At 43.9% G+C, this 23,865-nt stretch overlaps 1 protein-coding gene across 2 annotated transcripts in view; it reads left to right on the forward strand.

Moving 5' to 3' along the window:
* Window positions 1-21,540, forward strand: part of Gosr1 (golgi SNAP receptor complex member 1) — a 35,103-nt gene extending 13,563 nt beyond the window's left edge. For both annotated transcript variants that reach the window (XM_021177314.2, XM_021177315.3), the window contains exons 6-9: window positions 1,247-1,321; window positions 12,085-12,114; window positions 15,271-15,353; window positions 19,687-21,540. In XM_021177314.2, coding sequence (XP_021032973.1) covers window positions 1,247-1,321; window positions 12,085-12,114; window positions 15,271-15,353; window positions 19,687-19,811 — 313 coding nt within the window. In that variant the 3' untranslated portion in view covers window positions 19,812-21,540. The remainder of the gene's footprint in view (window positions 1-1,246; window positions 1,322-12,084; window positions 12,115-15,270; window positions 15,354-19,686) is intronic.
* The last annotated feature ends 2,325 nt before the right edge of the window (window positions 21,541-23,865 follow it).

Raw genomic sequence — 23,865 nt, forward strand, 5'->3', positions numbered from 1 at the left:
ACTAGAATATAACCCTTTAGTTTCTGAAAAAAATGTTGATAAAATATATTCATTCATTCATTCAACCATTGTCTCAGTACCGCTATGAACAAGACATCCTGGAAATAGTCGGTGTGAAAATGGCAGCTTAGCTGTGAAGGAGTCTATGATCACAGTGCTAGAGGGGGCTTGTTAGTGAGTGAGGCCTAGTAACACCTAAGTGGCGGCTTTGCTGGGGTTTTCTCTACTGTTTCTGCATTTAACACAGTCCTTTCTATGGATTACCTTTTTGGTGCCATTATACTCCTTTGAAAGAGGCAGCTATCATTAGGTCTTATTTTACAAAAGTCGGTGTCAAGAGGCTTTCTGCGATCATCTGGCTACATAATGGTGGTGCATAGACTTCAGAGTCATGTCAGCTGCTTTGCCAGTCTCTCCTGTGTCTTGCATGCTGTCACTGCTTCTCAGCCAGACCTTCGGGTATTATAACATGACCCCCTGCCTCTCAGCCAGACCTTCGGGTATTATAACATGACCCCCTATTCATAGACATTGGTACAGTTTAGGAACTTTAAAAAAAAAAAGTTCTTAAAGACCAGTTGTGGTGGCACATGCCTTTAACCTCAACACTCAGGAGGCGGAAGTGGGCAGACCCTGTGAGCTTGAGTCCTGGTATACATAGAGTTCCAGGACAGCCAGGGCTACGTAGAGAAACCCTGTCTCCAAAGAAAGAAAAGAAAGGGGGAAACGAAAAGAAAGAAATAAAATGTTGTTAATACTTACTTCTAGTGAAAAGCAGGAGAAGGAGAGTATTGATAGAGGTAAAGGTCACCTGTGGTCATTGTAATGTGCAGACAATGAACATGGAAATCCTGACGTGTGCCACCATTGAACATTTGGCCTCGGCTCGTGCTGCTGTGATGACTAACGTTGGTTCAGTGGCTTCTTGCCCCGTGTGCCATGTGCTCGTCTAACGTTGTAACACGAAAGTTAACACACCAAGGAAAAGTAGGAGCCCCCGTTCAGAAGCTTGGGTTAGTTTGGTGAAAAACAGAAAACCCCTACATCTAAACTGGAGAAACAAAATTCATCCTGTGCATCTGTGGTAGTGGGAGCACTCGGGGAGTGAAAATCATTCTATTCTGATTGTTTACTTGAGACTGTGGAGAACACAGAACTCTCCTCTGCTATCATTAGGGTCAGTGCCTTAACCTGATGTTGCAGCACTTTCAAAATACGTTCTTGCCTTTTCTTGACATTGCTGTAGGTCGTATAAAAGTGGGTCTGGAGTGAACAACAGGAGAACGGAACTGTTTCTGAAAGAGCATGACCACCTTCGAAAGTAAGTGCTGCCTGCTTTCCCGTGCTTGCTGATGCATGTACCTGGGAAGACACTTTATCCCCGGAAGGGCTCTGCTGGTGGGGATCCAGGCTGCTGTGAGGGGTTTCGGTGGAGGTGGACAGCAGCTCATGAGCCATGATTACATGATGCCCTGCGAGGATTTACCTCCTCTCTGCCTGTCTTCTCTTTTAGCCAGCATGCTGCTATGCTGCTGGTATCCCTCCTGCAAGCCATTGATGGTACCCACTGTAGTAATACTGATCCTTTATGTTTGAATGGTCTCTTCCCACTTACCTTATTGAAGAAACTTCATAAAGAGTAAAAAGGCCAAATATCAAGGGTAGAGGAAACAAATAAAAACAACAAACTAAGATTTCAGCAGAAAATGATTGAGTAAAGAATAAGTGTGCTTTAAAACAAGTCCCTCATCCTATCCCGTGTCAGCAATTTTTCTCCATGATTTTTTTTCTTGCTTGTATTTTGTGGTAAAACTTAAGGATCAGAACAGTTGTCTCTGAGCTCATCTAGTTAGCCCTTGAATGTCCATGCTAAATAGTCCATGTTAGGAATTAGTTTGCTATTTGCTACTGAACGTCATTAATTAGTTATGTGTGATAAGCTCAAGGTACTGTTGAATTCATTTGCCTTTAAAGACCACCACTTTAAATATAAACTGTTAAAATGAAGACACAAGTGACTGGAACAGTAGCTCAGTAGTTAAGAACACCAGCTGCTCTCACAAAGGGCCTGGGCTCCATTCCCAGCATCTACGTGGCAGCTCACAACTGTCTGTAACACCAGTGCCAGGGAATCTGATACCCTCTTCTGGCCTACACAGGCACCAAGCACACATGTAGGCAAAACACCCATACACAGCTGGGCAGTGGTGGCGCACGCCTTTGATCCCAGCACTTGGGAGGCAGAGGCAGGCGGATCTCTGAGTTCGAGGCCAGCCTGGTCTACAAAGTGAGTTCCAGGACAGCCAGGGCTACACAGAGAAACCCTCTCTTGAAAAAAACAAACAAACAAACAAAAACCAACCAAACAAACAAACAAAATCCATACACATTAAAATAATATAAAATAAAAACACAGAACAGGGTGTGGTGGTGCGTGGCTGTAATCCCAGCTACTTAGGAAGGTGAGTCAGCATGGTTGCTTTGACTTTACCACTTCAAGACCACTTTGGGCAACAGTGTAAGAGTGTGTCTTAGTATACATGTACAAACACATGTACATTTACATACACACATGCAGATATCAAAATCCTATGTGTGGTGTTAAGGAATGAAGTCATGGTAGGCCAGGGCTCAACCTCTGAACTACCTACTTAGACAATTCAGGTCTTTTTAGAAGCTGTGATTCTTCTAGTGTCAGAACTAGTTGGTTTTGGATTCTGTTTTTTGTTTTTATTATTAATCTTTGTATGTTTGCATGTACATGTGCATGTATGTGTGCATGCATGTATGCATAATAGAATATAGAGGCCTGAGGTTGAAAATAATCTTCTGTCTTCCACCTTATTCATTAAGGCAAGGCCTCTCAAGTCCACGGCTCCCCAGTATGCTCGTCTTTCTGGCCACCTCGCCCTGGGGATCCTTTGTCTCCTTGTGCTGAGGCTTGAGTTACAGATGGTCCTCTGCACCTCCCAGTGTCCCCATAGCGTCTGGTGATCTCAAATCTGGTCATCATGCTTATATGGCAGTTATTTTAACCACTGCACCATCTCTCCAGCTCCTTTTCTTTAAATTACATTTTATTTACTATTTTGTGTTTGCAGGGTATGTGTCATAGCATATACATGGAGGTCACAGAACAAGTTTTGGGAATCTATTCTATGATTCCACTGTGCGAGCTACAGGGATCAAACTCCTACATGGTGGAAGGAAAGAACCAACTTCTATAAGTTGTCCTCTGACCTGCATGTATGTTGTGACAGGTGGAGTGTATGTGTACACACACACACACACACACACACACACACACACACGCAGGGTAAATTAAAATGTAATTTTATGTGTACGAGTGTTTTGCCTACATATATGGGTGCTGCATGCATGCCTGAAGAGACCAGAAGAGGGTGCTAGACCAAGATGGTTGTGAGCCACCATGTGGGAACTGAACTCAAGTTCTCTGCAAGAGCGTCAAGTGCTCTTAACTGCTGAGCCCTCCCTCTCCAGCCCCCGATTTAAAAAAATAGAAAATAAAAGCAAGTAGATGTAAAAGGAAATACTTGGCGATTCTACAGGTACTGTCTCTACCCAAAATGTCCTCACTAGGTCTAGCATTCTTTCTGGCCCTCACTCTCACGAGGGTTCTGATTGCCTTGTCAGTTCTTTGTCCGTTTATTTACATCTGTAAAGGAAGAATGTCTCTCCATATTCCATTCTGTTCCTCAAGGAGGGCTCAGATGCAGTGAGCTTTGTCTAAGATTCTAGTTACTTTGTTGCTCACACCATTGGGCCTTATTTGGGTTAGCATCTGTCATTGGCATGCCTTGTTATTCTGGGGTGCTTCCTGTAGTTCCTGGTAGCATGGAGTAATCATGGCTCATGTTATATTTTCCTTCCCTCAGCTCAACCACTTTACTAAGCAGCCTCAGGGTTTCTTTTATTGGCATGTGTTACTAAGGAACTTAGACCTGGGTGTAAGGAGGGGATTGGTTGATTGGTTGGTTTGGTTTGGTTGAGTTGGTTTGGTTGGTTTGGTTTGGGTTGGACTGGGTTGGTTTGGTTCGGTTTGGTTTGGTTCGGTTTAGTTGGGTTGGGTTGGGTTTGGTTGGGTTGGTTCGGTTTGGTTTGGTTTGGTTTGGTTTGGTTGGGTTGGTTCGGTTTGGTTTGGTTGGGTTAGGTTGGGTTGGTTTGGTTGGGTTGGTTGGTTTGGTTTGGTTTGGTTGGGTTAGGTTAGGTTGGGTTGGTTTGGTTGTATTGCTACTGAGGTGATTGTTTCCAGGCACCTTGGTGATAGTTTTTATCATGAATGTGTTTCACTTTTTAAATTAATAATTAATTGTAGCTATTGAAGGGAACAATCATATTTCTCCTCATTTATTATAATGTAATAAATTACATTATTTTCAAATATTAAACCAGTATTGAATACCTGGAGTCCCACTTGTTCATGAAATATTGGATTGGAACTGTTTGATTTACGTTAAGGAATTCTGCATTATTCTTATGAAATATAATGTAGTTTTCTATTCTGGAAATGTTTTTGTGAGTTTTAATTCAAGTAATGCTGTCTATTTTAAGTGACTTGGGCCGTGTCCCTTCTCTGTTTTTCTGAAATACAGTTTGTGTGGGCTTAGTGTTGTTTCCTTCTTACATATGGAGTTTCCCAGTGAATCCACCCAGCTCAGGGTTCCCTTTGTGATAGGATAGAAGTCGAATGTGCCTGAGCCAGTAGGTGGCTCACTGGAGTCAGCTCAGTGTAGACACAAATGATCCTTTGCCAGAGGAGTTGGAGTGCTACCAGCAAGGATGTGATATTCACAGGGCTCCAGTGATGGTTCAGCCAGCTGGGAGCGTCAGGTTTGGCTTTCTGTTTTCTGCAAGGCTGCAGACCGTAAGCAGAGCGGAGGATGCTTTAGCTGAACCCCCCTCACCCAGTCCTCTTCCTGGAAGAGGTTTTACTTTAACACTCCCTTCTTCCCCCAGGTCCCTCAAATGAATTAGCTTTTCCTGGGCCTGTAGCGCCCTCCATGTAGGGTTGGTCATTTTACTATGCTTCTTGTCACTTTGTTTCTTTGTAGCCGGCTGCCTACTACCTGGGCCTGTTTCCTTTCCCATATATGTTATAGTTAAAATTAATATCAATTGGGAGTCTCTATCCCACCTTAGATCATTTAGTTCCCAGATAAAAGACACCAAACCTTTATATTTATAATGAGCTTTAGACAGCACTGGAGGTGGACAGATATCAACCCTCTAAGCTATTTAGTCTGCTTCCCTGCCAATAACTCTGAGCTATAACTTGCCATGTTCTACCTGGGCCACTTTTATTTCAACTGGCCAGCCCTTATGGCCGGTTCTTGTGATCCCTTGCCCGTGACATCTTCTTTCTCTTCCTCCTCCACTCTGCTTCAGACACCAAGCCCTGGAATCAAAGCCCCGCCTTCCTCTCTTCTGCCCAGCTACAGGCTGTAGGCATCTTTATTGACCAGTCAGGGATACTTGGGGGGGCGGGGTCATGTAGCATGCCTAGGTGTACTTAGGATTTCCTCATCCCTGAGGCAGCCAGATCTTGGGGGCCAGTATTTAGCATCACCATCCGTAGCAACAGACCAGACCTCAGTGCACATACACCAAGATAGGTCCGTCATCCTCCTTGCGTTTTTGCTTTGCTTTATCTAGTTGGTTTAATTTGTTTATTTTTTACTCTCCAGACAGCTTGTTTAGGTTCTGTGCTCACGTGCCCCTCTTTAAGGAGGCCTTTCTCTTAACTCAGCGAGCCCACCCTTGCTATGACTAACAAAGCTGCCTTTCTGTTTCCCTGAAAGCACTCTGACAGTGTGTAATGCTTGGTCCGTCTTCCCTGCTGGACCCTCCTGGAATATGTTTTGTGAGGGAGAACTTCGTCTACCATAGAATATTTGGATCTTCAACCAGCCCTTATTGTGCCATTAACACTTAATACCTAGGTGTTGTATGAATCAGTGGTTATAAGCAAGGCTGTTAATTTTGTTTTCATAAATATATGAATATACATTATACCCTAGTGTAGAAAACTCATTTGTTTCATTCAGTTATTCTCTATTGAATACTTACTATACACACACAAATATGAAATTAACTTTAGGGACTATAGGAAATAATTATTCATGTAACCACTTATCTTCTGCTTTGTAAAATGAGTTCCTTGTAAAATACTTTTGAAATTTTAAAATCTAGGCCTGGAGAGGTGGCTTATGACTAAGAGCGCTTGCTGCACAACTGTGAAACCTGGATTTAGATCCTAGCACCTGTAAGTCAGGTGTGGCCTCTCATGTGCCTGTGACCCAGCACTGCAGCACGGAGATAGAAGGAGCACTAGACAGCTGGAAACAGGAGCCCTGGCTCAGGGAGAGACCCCGCCTTAAAGGAGTAGAGCAGAGAGTGGGAGTGGAGGTCACCTGACACCCTCCTCTGGCTTCATGTGTACACGTGCGCACATATGTGCATATGCTACACAGAGAGAGAGAGAGAGGGATAGAGAGAGAGAGAGAGAGAGAGAGTTAAAGTCTTTAGTAAGTCTCAGGCATCTATGTACTGACAACAAGAACTGGAGAGTATATAGGTCGCAGTCTCATAACTGTTTAATAGTACAGCTTTTACGAAACGCACAGTTCCTAAATTTTGGTATTTGTCCCACACCTCACTACCTTCCCTGTGAGTTGTTTCTTTAAATTTTTATATTCATTTTAACAAGGAACCATCGTGGCCTGATTTTATAGAGAACCAAAAGACCAGTTGCTCTGAAAAGTGCATCGCATGGCTTCTCGTTCTCCACTTTTAGAGTGGCCTGAGCTCTGTGTTACGCAAGGATGAGTGCCATTGAAGTTGTCATTTTATAAAGTTGAGAACGTTCTAAAATTGCAAAGAATTTATATCTGGTAACTTTCCAGACACGGAGCCATTGTATAGAGCTTGTCATGCTTAAATAGGATGGGTTACCCTATTTAGTTGGTAACCTGTTTGCTCTTGTTCTGTTGACCACCTTGCAGGTAAAATGGAGAATGACCACACTAACTACTTGTGTTACTTTAGGTCTAACCATGTCTGTGAATGAAGAATTATTTTATAATCTGTTGACTATTTTTCATATCACATTATAGGCTTGTGTTTAGGGTTTTGACATTTTAACTTTAAATCTTACCAGCCGTGTCAGTGTATAGTCTAAAGGTTTTTGCAGAAATATTTTAGGTAGGGTTGTTTTGTTTGAGACATGGTCTTGTGTATTCCAGGCTAGCCTCGAACCCACTGTGATCTCCCAGCCTGTACTCTGTAAGTGCTGAAATTGTAGGTGTGTGCTTCCATGCCCAGCTTATGTGGTACCGGGGATTGAACCCAGAGCTTCACGACTGCTTGGCTGGCACTCTGCCAGCCTCGCTATGTCACCAGTAGGCTTTCTCTTTCCTTTTTGAGACAGGGTCTCATCACTATGTCTGTAGTACAGGCCCGCCTGGAACTCACAGAGATTTGAGCCCAGCTCCTCTGCTTCGTTGTTTATGTGCTGCTCCGCAAAGTGAGTCTGATGGCATAGACTTCACAGCAGTGCAACGAATAGAACAAGTGTAAGACTAACAGAAGTAAATAGCAGATCTGTACAGATAGCTCAGCCATGGAAGGCTCGGCTCACCAGTAAAAGGCAAGAAAGTAAGGACTAAAAGAGAAAGGGACTTTTTATATGGGATGGGGGTGTGCGTGTGTGTGCTGCTTCAGTGCAAAGATTTCAAGTGTGCACCACACCATAGCTGCATTTTTGTGTGGGTCCTGGGGATGGAACTCAAGTTTCTGTGCACACAGCAGGCAGTTTCCCAACTGAACAACTCCCACCCCCAATTTCATTTAATAGAAATTGAAGTGCTTTTAATGTTGGGATTGTCTTAGTAAAATGAAATTCCAACTCTACTAATAGACCGTGACCATTTTTGTAAAAAATACTCATAATACTGTGACCTTTACAATAAGCAATGGCTTTATCTCAAAAGTTTCCTGTGGGGCAGGAGAGGTGGCTTCCCAGTTAAGAGTGTGCACTGCTCTCGCAGAGGATTGGAGTTTGAGTTAGAGTCCGCAGCTGTGGCTGGTAGGACAAGTGCCTCTGGCCTCTGCAGGCAGCTGCAGTCAGGCACGAGTGTGCACACATCATAAACATAGTTAAAATAGAAAAGTAAGTCTCTAAAACGTTTTAAGACGTATCACAGAATTCATGTTGTATAATGGTCAGGCATAACAACTCTGAGTGAAATGATTTAAAATCCTGGTATTTAAGGACTTGGCCTTCCCTTTCTTGAGTGTTTACGCACTCCATTAGCTCAGGCAGCTTTGTTGAAGTAGACGGGAATGTTATAAGCTGGGACAGGGCTGCTGTCGGGGACGTCTGCTGCGTGGTAGTCACATTCACCCTCTGGACAGCACGCTTACATCAGCCTTGGATCCGTGTTCTTATTCGCTGCTGCTTACATAGTAGCTACAGTAAAATAAATTATGCACATGCATACATATTGTTTTTGTGTGTGCATGTATGAACTAATGACCCCAAGGAAAAACACCATAGGCAGAGAGAAAATGTTTACAAAATACACATTTGATAATAAGTGTTAACCATTGCTAGGACCACACACCAGACAGCTAAAGAGAACAAGAGACGTAGTTTGAAATACCAGTTCATTGTGACAAGAAGGACATGGTGGTAGTTAAGTTGTCCTCAGACAGCACTGGTTGACAGTGAAAACCTGGAACCTATATATTGAAATCCTACAGACTATCTGTAACCACAGGCTTCGAACTGTACAGTGGTTGGCAACTGGTAGCTGTCCTTGAGTATTTCAGGGTTCCTTGCTAGAGATAATTGTCTCTAGAGTGGTCTAGTTATTTACAGTGGTAAATGTCAAAGCACAGTGAGCTGGTTAGCTAAGGGTGACCTTGGACTTCAGGTCCTCCTGTCTCCACTTTCCAAGAACTAGGTTTATAGGTTTTCCTTACAACTGGTTTACAGTTAGGAGCTATTATAGATACTCATTTTTCTTTATTTTGAAATAAATAAAGAAAATCTGTCTTCAGTGACATACAACTCTTTTTTTTTTTTTTTTTTTTTTTTTGAGACTTGGTTTTTCTGTGTATCTCTGGCTATCCTGGAACTTGCTCCATAGACCAGGCTAGCTTCAAACTTCCAGAGATTTGCCTCCTCTGCCTCCCAGCTGCTGGGATTAAGGTCATGCGCCCTGATGGCACGTGACTTTCCTAAAGAAAAGACTTCAAATGGAGGTAGTGTCATAATGTGGGATTATAAAATTATGATTATAAGGATATGTGTATGTATGCTGCTGTGGAAAACGTAAAGATTATAAGGATTTCTTCAGTGCTAATCCTGATTGTTAGTCTATTAATGCTAGAAATATCTGTTACTCATTTATTTGTTCATTTATTAAGCATTTAATGAGCATGTCCTGTGTGCTAGGTACTGTACTAGACCCTGGGGAACCAAAGATGCATGAAAGTCATTCTCTACCCCTGGGACCCATGCTGTTTGGAGGAGTAGTAAACAAGTGTGCCTCCCTCTGAGAGAGCGTGTTTTCAAGTCTTAGCTGAGAACATAGGTGAAAACCTTTCCTGTCTCTGGCACAGTTGTTCTCAGCCTTTGTGATGCTGTGATCCCTTACAGTTCCTCCTGTTGGGGCAAACCCTGACCATAAAATTATTTTCATTGCTACTTCAAAATATAATTTTGCTGCTGTTATGAATCGTGATGTAAATATTTCATATGCAGATGTCTTAGGTGATCCCTGCCACAGGCTTGTTTGACCACCAAGGGGGTCATGACCCACCCACAGGTTGCGAACCACTGCTGCAGCATACTATCTGAAGTACTTAATGCTGTGACTCCGTAACAGTTCCTCATGGTGGTAACCAGGGCATAGCATAGAGAATTAGTTCTGCCTGTATGCATAGGTGCATGTGGAGACGCTGCATAAGGAAACAGCTTTTGAGCTAGACTTTGGGTTATGTGACTGGTTTATGTTAAGAATTATGAGGGATTGGAGAGAGAGAGAGAGAGAGAGAGAGAGAGAGAGAGAGAGAGAGAGAGAGAGAGAGAGAGAGAGAGAGAGCGAGCAAACGAGCTGCTCTTCAGAGCACTGCTTTCAGTCCCCAGCTCTGAGGTCTGATGCCCTCTGGTGGCCTCCACAGGTACCTGTGTATGCTCAGCACACACATAAACATGCGTTTTAAAGGTTTTACAGCAAAAGGAGAGCCTACATGACAGAGCAGCTAAGAAACATCAAAGTGCCTTGGTCTAGAGCAAACATCCCTGTAGGCTTGTGCATCTGCAGGCCGCTTCTGCTTAGATCCTCTCTTGTGAGCTCTAACATGAGAAGTCCCTGAGATGGGCTCAGACAGCCTCATGCTTAAACCTTGACCGTACTGTAGGCTGGGTGGAGTGTGTGTGTGTGTGTGTGTGTAGTTATAGCTCTGGTTAGCTCTTACTCAATATGTAAGAGGATCAAAGCCAATTAGAAGGTGCTTCCTTACTGCTTTATAGAATGTTGGGATTCATCTGGTTTTAAAGGTTTTCAGGCCTGTTTGCTTACTTGTCGGTTTTGTTTGTTGGAGAAAAGGTCTCCAGTGTGCCAAGTTGTCCTTGAATGCCTTAGGTAGCTTAGGATAACCCTAAACTTTTGATCTTCCTGACTTTACTTTCCAAGTTTTGGGGTTACATGCATGGGCCACTACTCAGTTTATACACCCTGCCAACTGAGCTACATCCCAGCCCTTAGTCCTTTTAGACATTCATATAGCAGAAAATAAGTGGAAACGCTGAAGCGTTCCGCTTCTGTTATAGTTAAATACACCTATTGACTCTAAATTTTACCTACCAAAATGTTTGATCAAAATACTTATAAATAAGCCAGGCATGGTGGTGCATACCTGTGTAGTGAGTTCCAAGACATCTGTCTGGCTTTTAATCACTGTCTTTGTTGCTTTTTAAATTCTTTTTTTAAGATTTATTTATTATTATATGTAAGTACACTGTAGCTGTACTTACATGTAATAATAAATAAATTATATGTGCTTCAAACACACCAGAAGAGGGCATCAGATTCATTATGAATGGTTGTGAGCCACCATGTGGTTGCTGGGACTTGAAGTCAGGACCTTCGGAAGATTAGTCAGTGCTCTTAACCCCTGAGCCATCTCTCTAGCCCGCTTTTTAAATTCTTAATTGTAGTTATGCAAGGTATTTTTGGCCTTCTTATAGAACCCATCTTTACCGAACTTTATATCACTGTTAAATCGAATCCTCAGTGTTCTGTTTGATAAACTAACAGAGTGATTAACTCTTTTGGAAGGAAGTGGCTGGGGCAATGCAAATATTTATTTCTGCACACTCTAAGTAAAATGGCAGTGTCTGGAAACTTCTTCTGCGCTCGCGGATGTTTAGTTGCCCCTTACCCCCCTACCAAGCTCAGCTCTGGGTACAGTTCTCCTGGAGCAGCTGTTTCTTACACGGTACGCAGTATTGGACACACGCACTCTGCAGATCAGAGGTGCGTATTCATCGTCTGTGTCCACATTCTTACATTCTAAAGTGTCAGGAGCTGAGGTCTAGCTTAGTTTAAATAAATAAATACTATTTCCCCCAAACAGAAGGGACCCTAATGTTTGGATGATACTGATTAGAAGCATCAGAACCGCATCTGTCACTTGTGTCAACAAGTTGGTTATAACTCTTACCTTTTGAATGGATAGTGGTGACTACTTTGAGTTATCTAGATTTAACTTTCACTCCTTAATGCTGTCATTAAAACTAGCCAGACTTAAATAATAAGGAATGTCACATACATGCACACACACACACACAATTCAGAAGATTTAAGCTGAGAAATAAAACGCAAAATGTAAATTACCTCATGTATGGCTGAATTAAGGATTTTTTTCTAGATGCTCTAAAAATAAAAATCTTAATTATTCTATATACAGAAATGGCTATAGAATTTATACACATAGAAAAATAAGAAATGCTTAAATATATGTTTAGTAATTCAAATTTTTAACTTTCTTTTTCAGCTCTGATCGTCTGATAGAAGAAACAATAAGGTAGGAGTAGTGTTTGTGCTCCTTCACTGCTGTCTTTGCACAATTAATGGTCAGCTCAAGCCAGCCCTGTTCACTAGAGTGAAGGTCAAGTCATGTTCCTTAAGTGATGGCAGTTTTACTAGACAGTAATGCATTTCTGCTGTGGCCTTACTTTCTAAGCGCATCTAATCTTCTTAGTGACAGGTTCATGAGATAGACGTTGACCAGTATAGACTCCTTCTCCAAAACAAAAAAGAAATTATAGAATTTGCCTATGATCACATGACTAGTAACTAATATTGAAGACTTGGATCCCCTAATTAGTCTCTTATATCTCTGGGACCAGAACATTTATACTGAGTCACTGCTCTAAGACAGTGATGGCTTAACAGACTTGCCTGCCACCAAATCTGACCACCAGATCCTCGGGACCTACTTGGTGGAAGGAGAGAACTAACTCTCAACGGCCATCCTCTGATGTATTGTGGCACACACAGGCACATGCATGCACACATTCACACATGAACTCATACATACAAGGCAAATTAATTTTTAAAAATAGGAAGTTATGTTTAGTTCATAATAGTAGTAAGAAATCTGAAGTTCCAGTAAGCATATCAATGATTTATCATTTTTGAAGCACTATATATATGAAGCTTCATTTTATCTCTTAAGTATTTGAAACTTGAAATAACAGCCTATCTTTCACTCAGCTCAACTCCAGATGATGGGGTAGATAGGAAAGGATGTCTAGATAGGCTTTACGTGGTACTGGGAATCATGCATATTCAACACGGTAATAACTCAATGTAATATTCAGGCTCCAAGGAATACAAAGTGCTTTGTGGAAATTATTTTTTAATGCATATCCACCGTGAGTCAAGTGCACATGAGATAATGATGGTTCCCCTCAGAAAACCAGAGGCCTGCATGGTTCAGAGGTCCTTACTACAGGCCGGAGTCCTCTTACTTTCTATAAGACTATAAAGGCCCTTGTTGTAATTTCAAGCAGAATTTGGTCAATTTCCATTTCTTCTGCTGCTTTCATTTCTTCCTCATGCTTTCAAGGCTCTTCTGAGCCAGACATCATGGCACACGCCTGTATTCCGAGCATTTGGGAAACAGTGGCCTGGATTCTAGTATCTTCATGACACTCTGCCTGGCCTTTCTCACTGCCACTCTTTAAGGAACTGACCACTTACAGTACCACCAGTATATGTGCACTTTAGTGACACGAACTTGCTTCACCTTCCTTGGCCAGAGCCCCACAGAGAGCTTCCCAGGTCCTCTTGGCAGCATTAGGAAAGATGTCTCATTCTTCTGCTTCCTTTATGTCACCAGTGTGCCTGTCAGTAACTCTTCATTTCTTTCTTATCATCAGTGGCTGTTTCCTGGCCACTCCTTGATTTTCCAAACAGCCTTTACCAAACCTAAGCCTTTCTGCTTTTGTTCTTTGAGGTCATTGGCTTCTTTGGGTGTTTTCTGATATTTTTGTTGCTGGGTTTTGGTTTTGGTTTTGGTTTTTTACTTCAGTAAATATCCTTCTATGTGTCTCCTTACACATTCATTGTATTCTTCTCAATAGTGTAATTATTTTGAATAATTGTCATCCCTCTAGCATCTCTCTTCAGTAAACACCTAGCAGCCTGTTCTGTGAGGCTTTCCCCATGAATGTCCAGCAGCTTGCCACCAGTGGATGGCCTGGGTGATTGTCTCCTCCAGGAGCCTGGAAGCCCCATGGCCTCAGTCCCTCTGCAAGCACAGGAGCCAAGGGAACAGAGTTCTTTCCTCAGCCCCGAGACCACCAGGTCTGCAGCCTCCCACTGCCAGGCTCCAGGGCTTCCTTGTAGGTCTCTTGCTTGAGAAGGTTTATGTAGCCCCTCTGGCCAGCTTCAAGAGAACCAGGGATTCAAACAGTCCTTCCCCAGAGTGAGTGCTTTTGTTCTGGACACTCCACGGAAGAAAGTGTGCCTAAGGTACATGTCTTAGTCAGGGTTTCTATTCCTGCACAAACATCATGACCAAGAAGCAAGTTGGGGAGGAAAGGGTTTATTCGGCTTACACGTCCATGCTGCTGTTCATCACCAAAGGAAGTCAGGACTGGAACTCAAGCAGGTCAGGGGGCAGGAGCTGATGCAGAGGCCATGGAGGGATGTTCTTTACTGGCTTGCCTCCCCTGGCTTGCTCAGCCTACTCTCTTATAGAACCCAAGACTACCAGCCCAGAGATGGTCCCACCCACAAGGGGCCTTTCCCCCTTGATCACTAATTGAGAAAATGCCTTACAGTTGGATCTCATGGAGGCATTTCCTCAACTAAAGCTCCTTTCTCTGTGATAACTCCAGCTGTGTCAAGTTGACACAAAAATAGCCAGTACAGTACACCAGGAAATTGTATCTAGCGAGCATTTCCCCCATTTCCAGGACTCTTTTTAAAATAAGTTTTAGAGTTATCTTTATTCTTAGACTATTTCAAAAGAGTATAATGATTCTTGATCATATCTAACCAAAACTGCCCCTTTGCATTTCTTATGTTACTCTCCTCTTCTGTGTTACTTACCAAAGTGGACACTGACCCTACCCCCTAGGATCCTCCTATCCGGGGCGAATTATGAAAATACCTGACTGGAAGTGACAGCAGAAGAGGGTCAACTCTTATTCTTAGCAGGTGGTCAGCATGGCTGTTCTGTAAAAGAGCTGTTCTTCCCCTCTCACAGTGTGTTTAGTAAATCCTGAGATCTGCCTACTGAGTTCTTCTCGAATTTTCAGTCCCCCTTTGTTTATATGTTGAAAGCTGGTTGAATGTGGGTATCACTTGGGCCCCTTTCTTATGCTCATGATTTTTTTAATGGTGTTTCTTTCCTCTTAACAGTTTTTCCTGATTAAAATTATTTTAGTGGTTGGTTTCTTTAAGCCACTGAAGAAGCTTTGTAATGTATGATTTGTCTCTTAATGTCTCATTTCATTTGTTACTTTGAAGAAAACTCAAGATGACTCATAACAAGACTCCCTGTGTAACAGTGGGCAGGAAGCTGGGCAGGGATTGGTACCCATTACCGCTGACCCCAGGAGCGGAGCGGTTGCTCACTGTAGCTTTCTGTTTGTCTTTAGAGGGGTGAAGATCTGAACAATGTAGTGTCCCCGTGCCAACTCAAATTGTCTCTTTTCTCCTCTTGAAGCATTGCTATGGCAACAAAAGAGAATATGACTTCCCAGAGAGGAATGCTCAAGTCAATTCACAGCAAGATGAACACTCTGGCCAGTATCCTTTGTGAGATGTTGGTGGGATGAAGGACTCGTTCTTTTTGTTCTCCGTTTATTGGGGTAGAGGTGCAAATTATGCACACTGGTAGAGCCCTTAGCAATTGAATTGTGTGAGGGCTGCTTTACTTTGTGATAAACTTATGTTTAACACCATTTCTAGAGAACAGCTCACTAGAGATTTCATTATAGATATTTATATTTATAAAAGTATTCACAAATTATTTTTGTCCTTAAAAGCTCTGACTCCACATTAGTACTCCCTGCATGTGTTCGTGACCACCCCGCCTCACACTGTGGTTTAATTGCAACTTTGGAGGATGTCAGTTGCAGGCACCTGGAAGGGGCGGGGATACTGCAGGTGTGCTGTACCTGTTGGTAGATTGTGACTACACAAGTCCCAGGGCGGAGGAGAGGCTCCACTTGTCAGTTGTGACCTCTGCTTTAAAATTTTAGCTTCTCAACTTAAAATAGATAAGATTGCATCAGAGAAGCTCGGGGATGGGGGGTTCTTCCCAGATGACTGTGAGGAAGAACTTGGGATTTTCAAAAGGTGAATATCATCTGGTCCATAGTAGTTTAAGGGCACTTTTACCCTGATATCTAATTGCCTAAGAAAAAGGATATCCTTGGCGTTGCTTGGCACTTTCCAGTCCTTTGTCAATGTTGTTACTAGTCAAGTGTAAAAAGCACACATCCCAAACCACGTGTGCTCACACATGCTGGGCAGTTTACACAGCACACTGCCTTACCCACACTGCGTACTCTCACCCCATAGAGGGGAGAGAGTGGGGACTTTTGATTTTTTTTTTGCAGATAAAGAAGTAGGCTCAAGAAAGGGGCCTGGCCCATATCCACAGGGCCAGGACAGTTTGGCAAAGTGGAGATTCACATTTCAAATTCCCATGATCTTTCTTTCTTTGTGTGCATTGCATGTTTCTGTGGCACGCATGTGGAAGTCGGAGGCCAACCTCAGACACTAGTCCTTGTCTTCCACTACTGTGAGACGGGGTGTCTGCTGTTCCTTAGCTGGCCCGTAAGCTTCTCCCCATAGGAAAATGAGGACTACAGGTGCTTGCACTGTGTGTTGACATTTTATGTGAGCCTGGGGACTCAGTTCCTCATGCTTCTATAGCAAGCACTTTTGTCCACTAAGTCATCTCCTCAGCCCCCAGTGTGTTTTCCATGAAATCATCATATTGTTCTGCTACCCCCACTTCTCTCCCTGTCACCCACATGAGTTTGAATCTCCAGGACTCACATAAAGGTCATCAAATACAGAGTCATTTCTGGGGTGGTGCAGTACACGTCCCTACAACAGACTAAAGTACAGACACGATCAGTGTCCAGCTTGGTGAGCCACTGAGCTTTACTGTGGTTACTTCCAGTACAGGGATGTGGGGTGACTTAAAGGAGCAGAAATGACCCAGATGGCTGCATCACCAAGGCCCACTCCAGCATGGGTGACAGCTCACAAAAGCTAGGGGACCTGGACACAGTGCACAACGGGCAGGCAGCTCAATAGCTTGGGGAGTGTCCTTTCCAAGTGACAATGATCTAAACCTCTTGCAGGTTGCTGGTCTGTTTTGGTTTTGTTTTAATTTTAACTTCTTTCTGGTTTGCTTCCTGATGAAGCCGGTTTTAAGAGACTTCTTTTCATGTTAGCTCTGTTTACTCTGGCAGGGAGGGAGGGGCCTAGTGAATCTGGTCAGTTTCAAGGACTTCCTGAGGCTGCTTTGAGTTGTTTATCTCCCTGTAAAATGGGATGTTTCAATCTCAAGAAGAAGCAGACAGCACCCAGGCTGCTAAGAGCACCTAGACTAAGCTACTCAGGTGATCCTCCTGCCTCGGCCTCACAAGAGGCTGGGGTACTTATTTATTATAAACTATAAGCTTAGTCACACTACAGCAGGAACAGAGGCAACTTGGTGAACGTGCATGTGTATTTTATGTAACTATTGAAAAAAAAATAGAAGCCAGGCATGGTAGCACAATTCCTTTAGCTCTTGGAGGCAGAGGCAAGCAGATCTCTGAATTCCAGGCCAGCCAGGGCTATACAGTGAGGCCCTTTCTCAAAAGTAAAAACAGAATGGCGCTGGGTAGTTAGGTTAGTCTGCATACTGGTTGAAACTGAGTTGTCCATTCAGTTTTGTTCCCATTGTGTTTTGTGACTTTCCTCCCTGAATGTGTCTGTTCCCTAAGCCCCAAGTCCTCTTAAAGGAGCAGTATCCCCAACCCTAGCATAGTGCCTGCTACAGATAAAGCACTCATCATTCCAAAAGTGTGTGTGTTCAGGGCCTAAAAGATGGCTCAGTGGCCAGTGCCTGCCTTACAAACATGAGGGCCTGGTGTGGTTATCAGTGTAATCGTCAGCAGGACTCGGCAGTTTCCCCTGTCACCTCCCTCTCTTCACCACCTTTTGTCACCTTTTACCTGGCCCTCCGCTGGATCTCTCCTGATGATGACAGAGATGGCTGCTACATAGCTTGAAGGCCATAGGAAAAGCATAAGCTTTCCAATAGCTGTCACCAAGTCCCCCAGCCTAAACCATGCCCATTTCTAGCTTAGCCACTAGCCAAGGGATGGCTGTTGTACTGTAGGTATAAATGCTTCCGACTCTCACTCCTGAGCTAGACTATTAGAAACAAGGGAGGGACGTCTGCAAGATGAAGTGAGCAAGAGTGTATCCACCATAGGTTAGGTTTCCTGATGCCACAACTTGATGTTATTTTACTTTTTCGTGTGTGTGTGTGTGTGTGTGTGTGTGTGTGTGTGTGTGTGTGTGTGTAAGAGCACACATGCAGAGAAAGGCCAAAGGAGGATTTAGCTGGAGTTACAGGTAAGCTGCCCAGTGTGGGTTGTGTGAAACAGAACTTGAGCCTTCTAGCAAAGCAGCAAACATTCTTAACTTCTGAGCCCTGAGAGGAAATATCAGCTTAGAACCCAAGACCAGGTTCTCGGGCCAAAGGAGATTTATTTGCCCCATAGGGACAGAGGGCAAACAATAAGAGACACAGACAAAAGATAGAGGATAAAGGGCAAGGAGAAGGGGATGAGAGAGAGAGAGCGAGAGAGAGAGAGGGTAGGAGTGTTTGTCCTGCCTGTGGATAGAGAGGAGACGATGAGATGATATCCATAGGCAAATGGTGGTTTATAAAAGGAAAACATGAAAAACCCCATGTTAGGATGAGGTGTTTTAACTTAATTGGGTATGTTAATTAGGTGAGCCAAAGGCTTTTGAGTACTGAATTTTAATACTTTGATAGCTGGACCTTGGTAGTCAGCCTCAAGAGGAGCAAGTGGCCAAATAAGGGGATAAATAGACCTTGGTGGAATGTAATCTAATGGTTTTTAGCAAGGCAGAGGGGATGGGGAGAAGGGCAAGGCCTGCCAGAGCCGTGTTTACCATGCTTGAGCTGCCTAAAGTCCCTTCAAACCATCTCTCTAGCCCCCTGGTGATAAAGTTTTAAATCACCACAGGATTTGTTTATCTCTGATTTGGGCAAGAAAGAGTGAAGGGTGTTTTTCCTGTAGAGAAGTGTTTACTTTGTAAAAGGTTTGCCTCTTCCACACTTGCGTCCTGATCCTGATTTTTAAGAACTGTTCCTCTGTCAGTTGTCCTTTTCTTTCATCAGAAATGCACTAATGCAGTAGCATGTGTTCTAGAGTCAGGATCATACAGTACCTACAATATGCAGCGTCACAGTGGGAAACAAACTGGCATTTCTCAGGGAGGGACATGGTCATTGGTCTTTTGAACTTGATGTAATGTCTGTCAACAAAGAAGGGCATCTTCAGAGAAATGTTTACCAGTGAAGCAGCTTTGGTCTACACATGCAGGGAGTGTGACAGAATTTCTCTGTGAATCCCTGGCTGTCCTGGAACTCACTCCGTAGACCAGGCTGGCCTCAAATTCACAGAAACCTGCCTCAGCCTCTCTGCCACTTCTCTGCCTCCTCTCTGCCTCTCTGCCTCTGCCTTTTCTTCAGAGCTTCTGTCTCTGAGGAGAGGAGCATGGGGCAGGAAAGGGGAAAGAGGATGTAGAGGATGTAGGTGGGACCTGGTCCCCGCCCTGCCGAGCCTACTCAGGTCCAAGCCCGGGAGCTCTGGTGGGGCCTGGCAGCTGGTCTTATTTTCTCCACTGGCCCTCTTTCCATTTTCCTGACTGGGTGGACTGCGTTTATCCCAGATGGGAATGCAGGTTGCTCCTTTCTCCTCCACTGGTCTCGAATTCTTGACTGTTTGTGGACTGCACTAATGGCTGTTTGTGATTTCTGTAACTTTTTATTAAAGAGGCCTCTCTCAGGTATGACCTTAACCAAGGTGTCCCAAAGACCGCTTTCCTGCTGTGAACAGCCTGATACAAAGGATCAACCTTAGGAAACGGCGTGACTCGCTCATCCTTGGAGGTGTCATTGGCATCTGCACCATCCTGTTGCTGCTGTATGCGTTCCACTGAAAGCATAGCCCCAGGACTCTCTGCCCACCACCTTCATGGCCTGATCTGGACTGGGGAGCCTACCAAGGAGAAAGACCATCCCGGCCACGGGTGCCAGCAGATGGATTCCAAACTGCACCCGTGGCTCTGACCTGGTCGGGCTGAGCTGAAGCCGAAGTTTTTCTGTGCTATCTTTTCTAATACACATTACTCTGTTTTTAATTTTAAAAACAACAAAAGGTTTCAGTCGCTGTGTCTCCCTAGGAGGTAAACAGGCAGAAGCTGAGAAGCTGGGCTTCAGTGACTGGCGAGGCCAGATGATCAGCAGGCCTCGGAGCTGGACTCCTTGTAGCACCAGGCTCTCTACATCCAAAGATGGCTTCACTTTCAGCCACAAGATTGGATGTGAATAAAAGTAATTTTTGTCCTTTTATTTAACACTTGTGATGAGTAATCAGCTGTCCTTTGCTGATACTCTGTGATCTGTATTCTATTTTGTGTCCCTAACTCTTGGCAGTCAAGAAAAATTCCATGTCCCATGGGTTCTGTGAGATGTTGGTAGGCCAGCTTCATGTGTGAGGTGGTCTGAAATGGAGAGTGCTGTAGAAAGGGCGTCTCGTCTCTGCGTCAGCTGTGAGCGCTGCGTCAGCTGTACCACCGCCAACACATCAGAATGGCAGACCTTACAAAGGAGCTGGCCATTGCTTTTATTATTTTTTCCATTGGGCTAATATTTGCTTGTACATGATAAAATTGCATTTCCACTGACAGGCAATCAGCGCCTGCCATTGCCCCTAGGGGTCCCATATCATGTGAAGCTTAATACTAGGAAGTGAGGGAGGGGACATGGTTCTCAGTGAGGTCTGCTCATGAGCCACTGCGAGGAGACAGTGAGAGGGTGGCTCTTCGGCTTTCCTGTCTGTCAGTGTGGTGCCGCCTGGAGCAAGGGTAGCACTGTGACCTGATGTCACAGTACTCGTGCCCTGTGCAGATCTATCCCTTCCTCCTCTATTGGCGCCTTCCTTCCTACTCCCAGGGCACCGGATAACCACTGAGGGGGCCTGGGACTCCTGCCTGCACCTCTCTATTACTTTGGGCAGTGACAGAATTGTGAATGTTTCTCAAGGTTAGCCACTTCTCAGCATCTATAAATTGGTAACTTGTCGTACTGAACTAGCCGATAGTGTAAAGACTCCAACATCTGTGCTCATGGAGAGAGAAGGCTGCTGGTCCTACCCTGGAGTGTCTGTCCTCCAGCACATTGTCCAGGGGCAGTGAGTGGATATTGGAGCTCTTCACCATTCTATGGTGGGGGACGGTGCCTCTGGGCCACCTTGACACACTTACAGCTCATGGATAGACTGACACCCGTCCGGGACTGACTGGCAGTTTTGACATCCTGCTGTTGAAGTGTTAGTACATGCTTGGTATGAAAGGCATTTGATATATTTTTCTTAATTATGGGGTTTATTTTTCTAAATATGGGTTAATCAGCTTGTTGACTGGGCATGCCCTTAAAAGGAATTTAAATTTCCCTCTATAGACCTTAAAGAATCAGGGAAGTTCATTTGTTAAATTCTCTTGAGAGAACAGAACTTCTCTTCCCTGACACTTCTATTATCTTTGATTTTTTTCAAAGGGCCTTGATTGGCATTTGTGCCTCAACTAGACTTTATGGGACTTTGGTTGTTATATAGTGGGCATATATGAAATCTGAAGTATCGTAAATAAAGTTATTTATTTAAATGTACAGCCAGTCTTTTCTACTGGTTTGATGACATGTTTCATTCACTAAAGCTGATGAGAGAGCGTAGGCTAGGACATGGTCCTGCTCCACTGCCAGCCGCCACCGCACAGCAGCTGGGCCGCCCCAGGACGCTGCACTCAGATGAACAGATGGAATTATGTTGCTTGTCTTCTTTTTGAGAGTAGATCAGTTCTTTCAAGGAATGCTAGCTGTAGAGGCTGGGGTCCGACCTTCCATGGTGGTGCCGTGGAGGGAAGAGTGCTCCTCCCCTTCCAGTTCTGCCCTGTACAGGACCCCGTTGGAACCTCGGTTTTATGTCATTCAATATTTTTTTCAAGTTCGTTTCTCCCATTTTGGGCTTACCCCAGTTATCAGGCTTAGGCATGGACAGTGAGGAATTTCTTGTCAGAGCCTGAGGTAAGATCTCTTTGTGACCCCAGTGAACTGTTGCTCCCCCGCCACAGTTTTTAACAGAATACCTTTTTTTAAAAAATATATTTTTGGTAACAGTTCAAAACTTCCCACTTCACAAAAAGATATGAAAAACAGAAATAAACAGCAGAAAATTCCAAGTGTATTGCCTGCCCTGGCTTGAGAGCGTCTCACTGTTTAGTTCCGGCTGGCCTTGAGTTCCTGCCTCGGCTACCTGAGACCCTGGGACTGCTACCTGATGTATACCACCAACCCTGGCTCCAAACAGTACCTTCCTCCAGTTTCCCATGTGTCCCAGTGACTCAGTGAAGATGTGCAGTCCATTGCTACTGAGATCCCAAACCCATGCCGAAGGATGCTCTGCCTCCTGCCCTGCTCACCTCTGCTTTTTCCCTTCTCCTTGATACCAGCGTTTACTTTGATTGAGAAGGTCTTTCTGCTTCTTCCTGGTACTCAGATCAGAAATGGGGACAGGTGAGGAAGAGCCGCTCTAGAGGACACTTGTACTGGGAACCAGATAGCTGAGGGCCTCCATGCTGGGTGTGGATAAGTGAGTGGGAAGCACAGTCACTGCTCTGACGCCCTGTGAGCCCTGTGGAGTTGAGGCACCGTGGCCTTCACCACATCACTGTCCTGTCTTACTGCTGATGATCTCGGCCTGAGGGGGTGGCTTCTAAGAATGGGTCTAGCCTTTCCGACTTCTCTTCATCTTCTCTCTTTAACCAGGTAAGAGTTTTGGGATTCATTGAGCTTTTGAACTTGTTATATTAAGTGGTTGGGATACATGGCCATACCCAGGTCATTTGTGGCAGATGCGGCAGAGGAAACAAACCTACTCAAATGACGGATTGTGCACCATTCTTATTTTACCGTAGAGGGTATCCTTTGGCCTGATCTCCAAAAGGATGCAGCATTTCCGACTGTGGCCCCAAACTCATCCGTCCCCCTGTGTGCCCATATGTCCCTTTCTCAGAGGGAATGGGGGACGAGAAACAAGGTCTAAACGTGATAATCTGGTGAGAAGCTGGGAAAGTTGAGTCATGTCTTAAAGAATGTGTGTTTTTTTTTTTTTTAATCTGATCTAAAATCTTAGTACCAAAATATTTGTACCACATCCTAGTAGCTCTCAGTGATGGGAAATCAGTTCTTACCATACTTTATTTTGATGGAAGACGATTGACGCCTGGTGAAAAATGCCAATACAGATTTTTTTTTTAATCTATTCTTTTCCAAATGCACTTTCTAATTTTTTGCTTTTAAAATAGAGACTTGGAACCAATATTATTGTATTTTTACTTAATTTTTGTTCTCATCTAAATGTGCATTTTCTGACTGTATAGAAGAAACTTTGTTATATAATTTAATAAATTAAATATCTAAATAGCCATGTCTGTGGTTATCTGTTCCGTTGAGATAACTTGAGCCCCTCTGGGACTGTGACATCATTTCTGCAAAAGGACTTCTTCACAGTTGGGTGGTGTTTGGGCTCAAAAATGAAGAAGAGGGGTTGAAGAAATGGCTTGGTGGGTAAGAGGACTGACTAGCTGCTCTTCCAGAGGACCTGGGTTCAATTCTCAGCACCTACATGGCAGCTCACAACTGTGTCATGCCCTCTTCTGGCCTCTGGGTGCCAGGCATAGACATGGTGCCAACATACACACAGGTAAAGCACCCACACACATAATTTGTTTTTAAAGAAGGATGTCTTTATCATAAAATGTCAGGGGTTATGATGAAAATGTGTATTTTAGTCAGAAGATATGTCCTCGATCTCCTTAAATGATTTTTTGAACTTAAATCTCCAAAACATGGAAACGTTCATTTCTCAGGCCCTGAACCAGACATTCTTATTCATGTTTTCTGTCTCTTAAGATAACACTGTCCGGGCTGCCTGTG

Source organism: Mus caroli, unplaced genomic scaffold (genome assembly GCF_978045245.1).
Source record: "Mus caroli unplaced genomic scaffold, Mus_caroli_1 scaffold_13, whole genome shotgun sequence".
NCBI classification, from domain to species: Eukaryota; Metazoa; Chordata; class Mammalia; order Rodentia; family Muridae; genus Mus; species Mus caroli.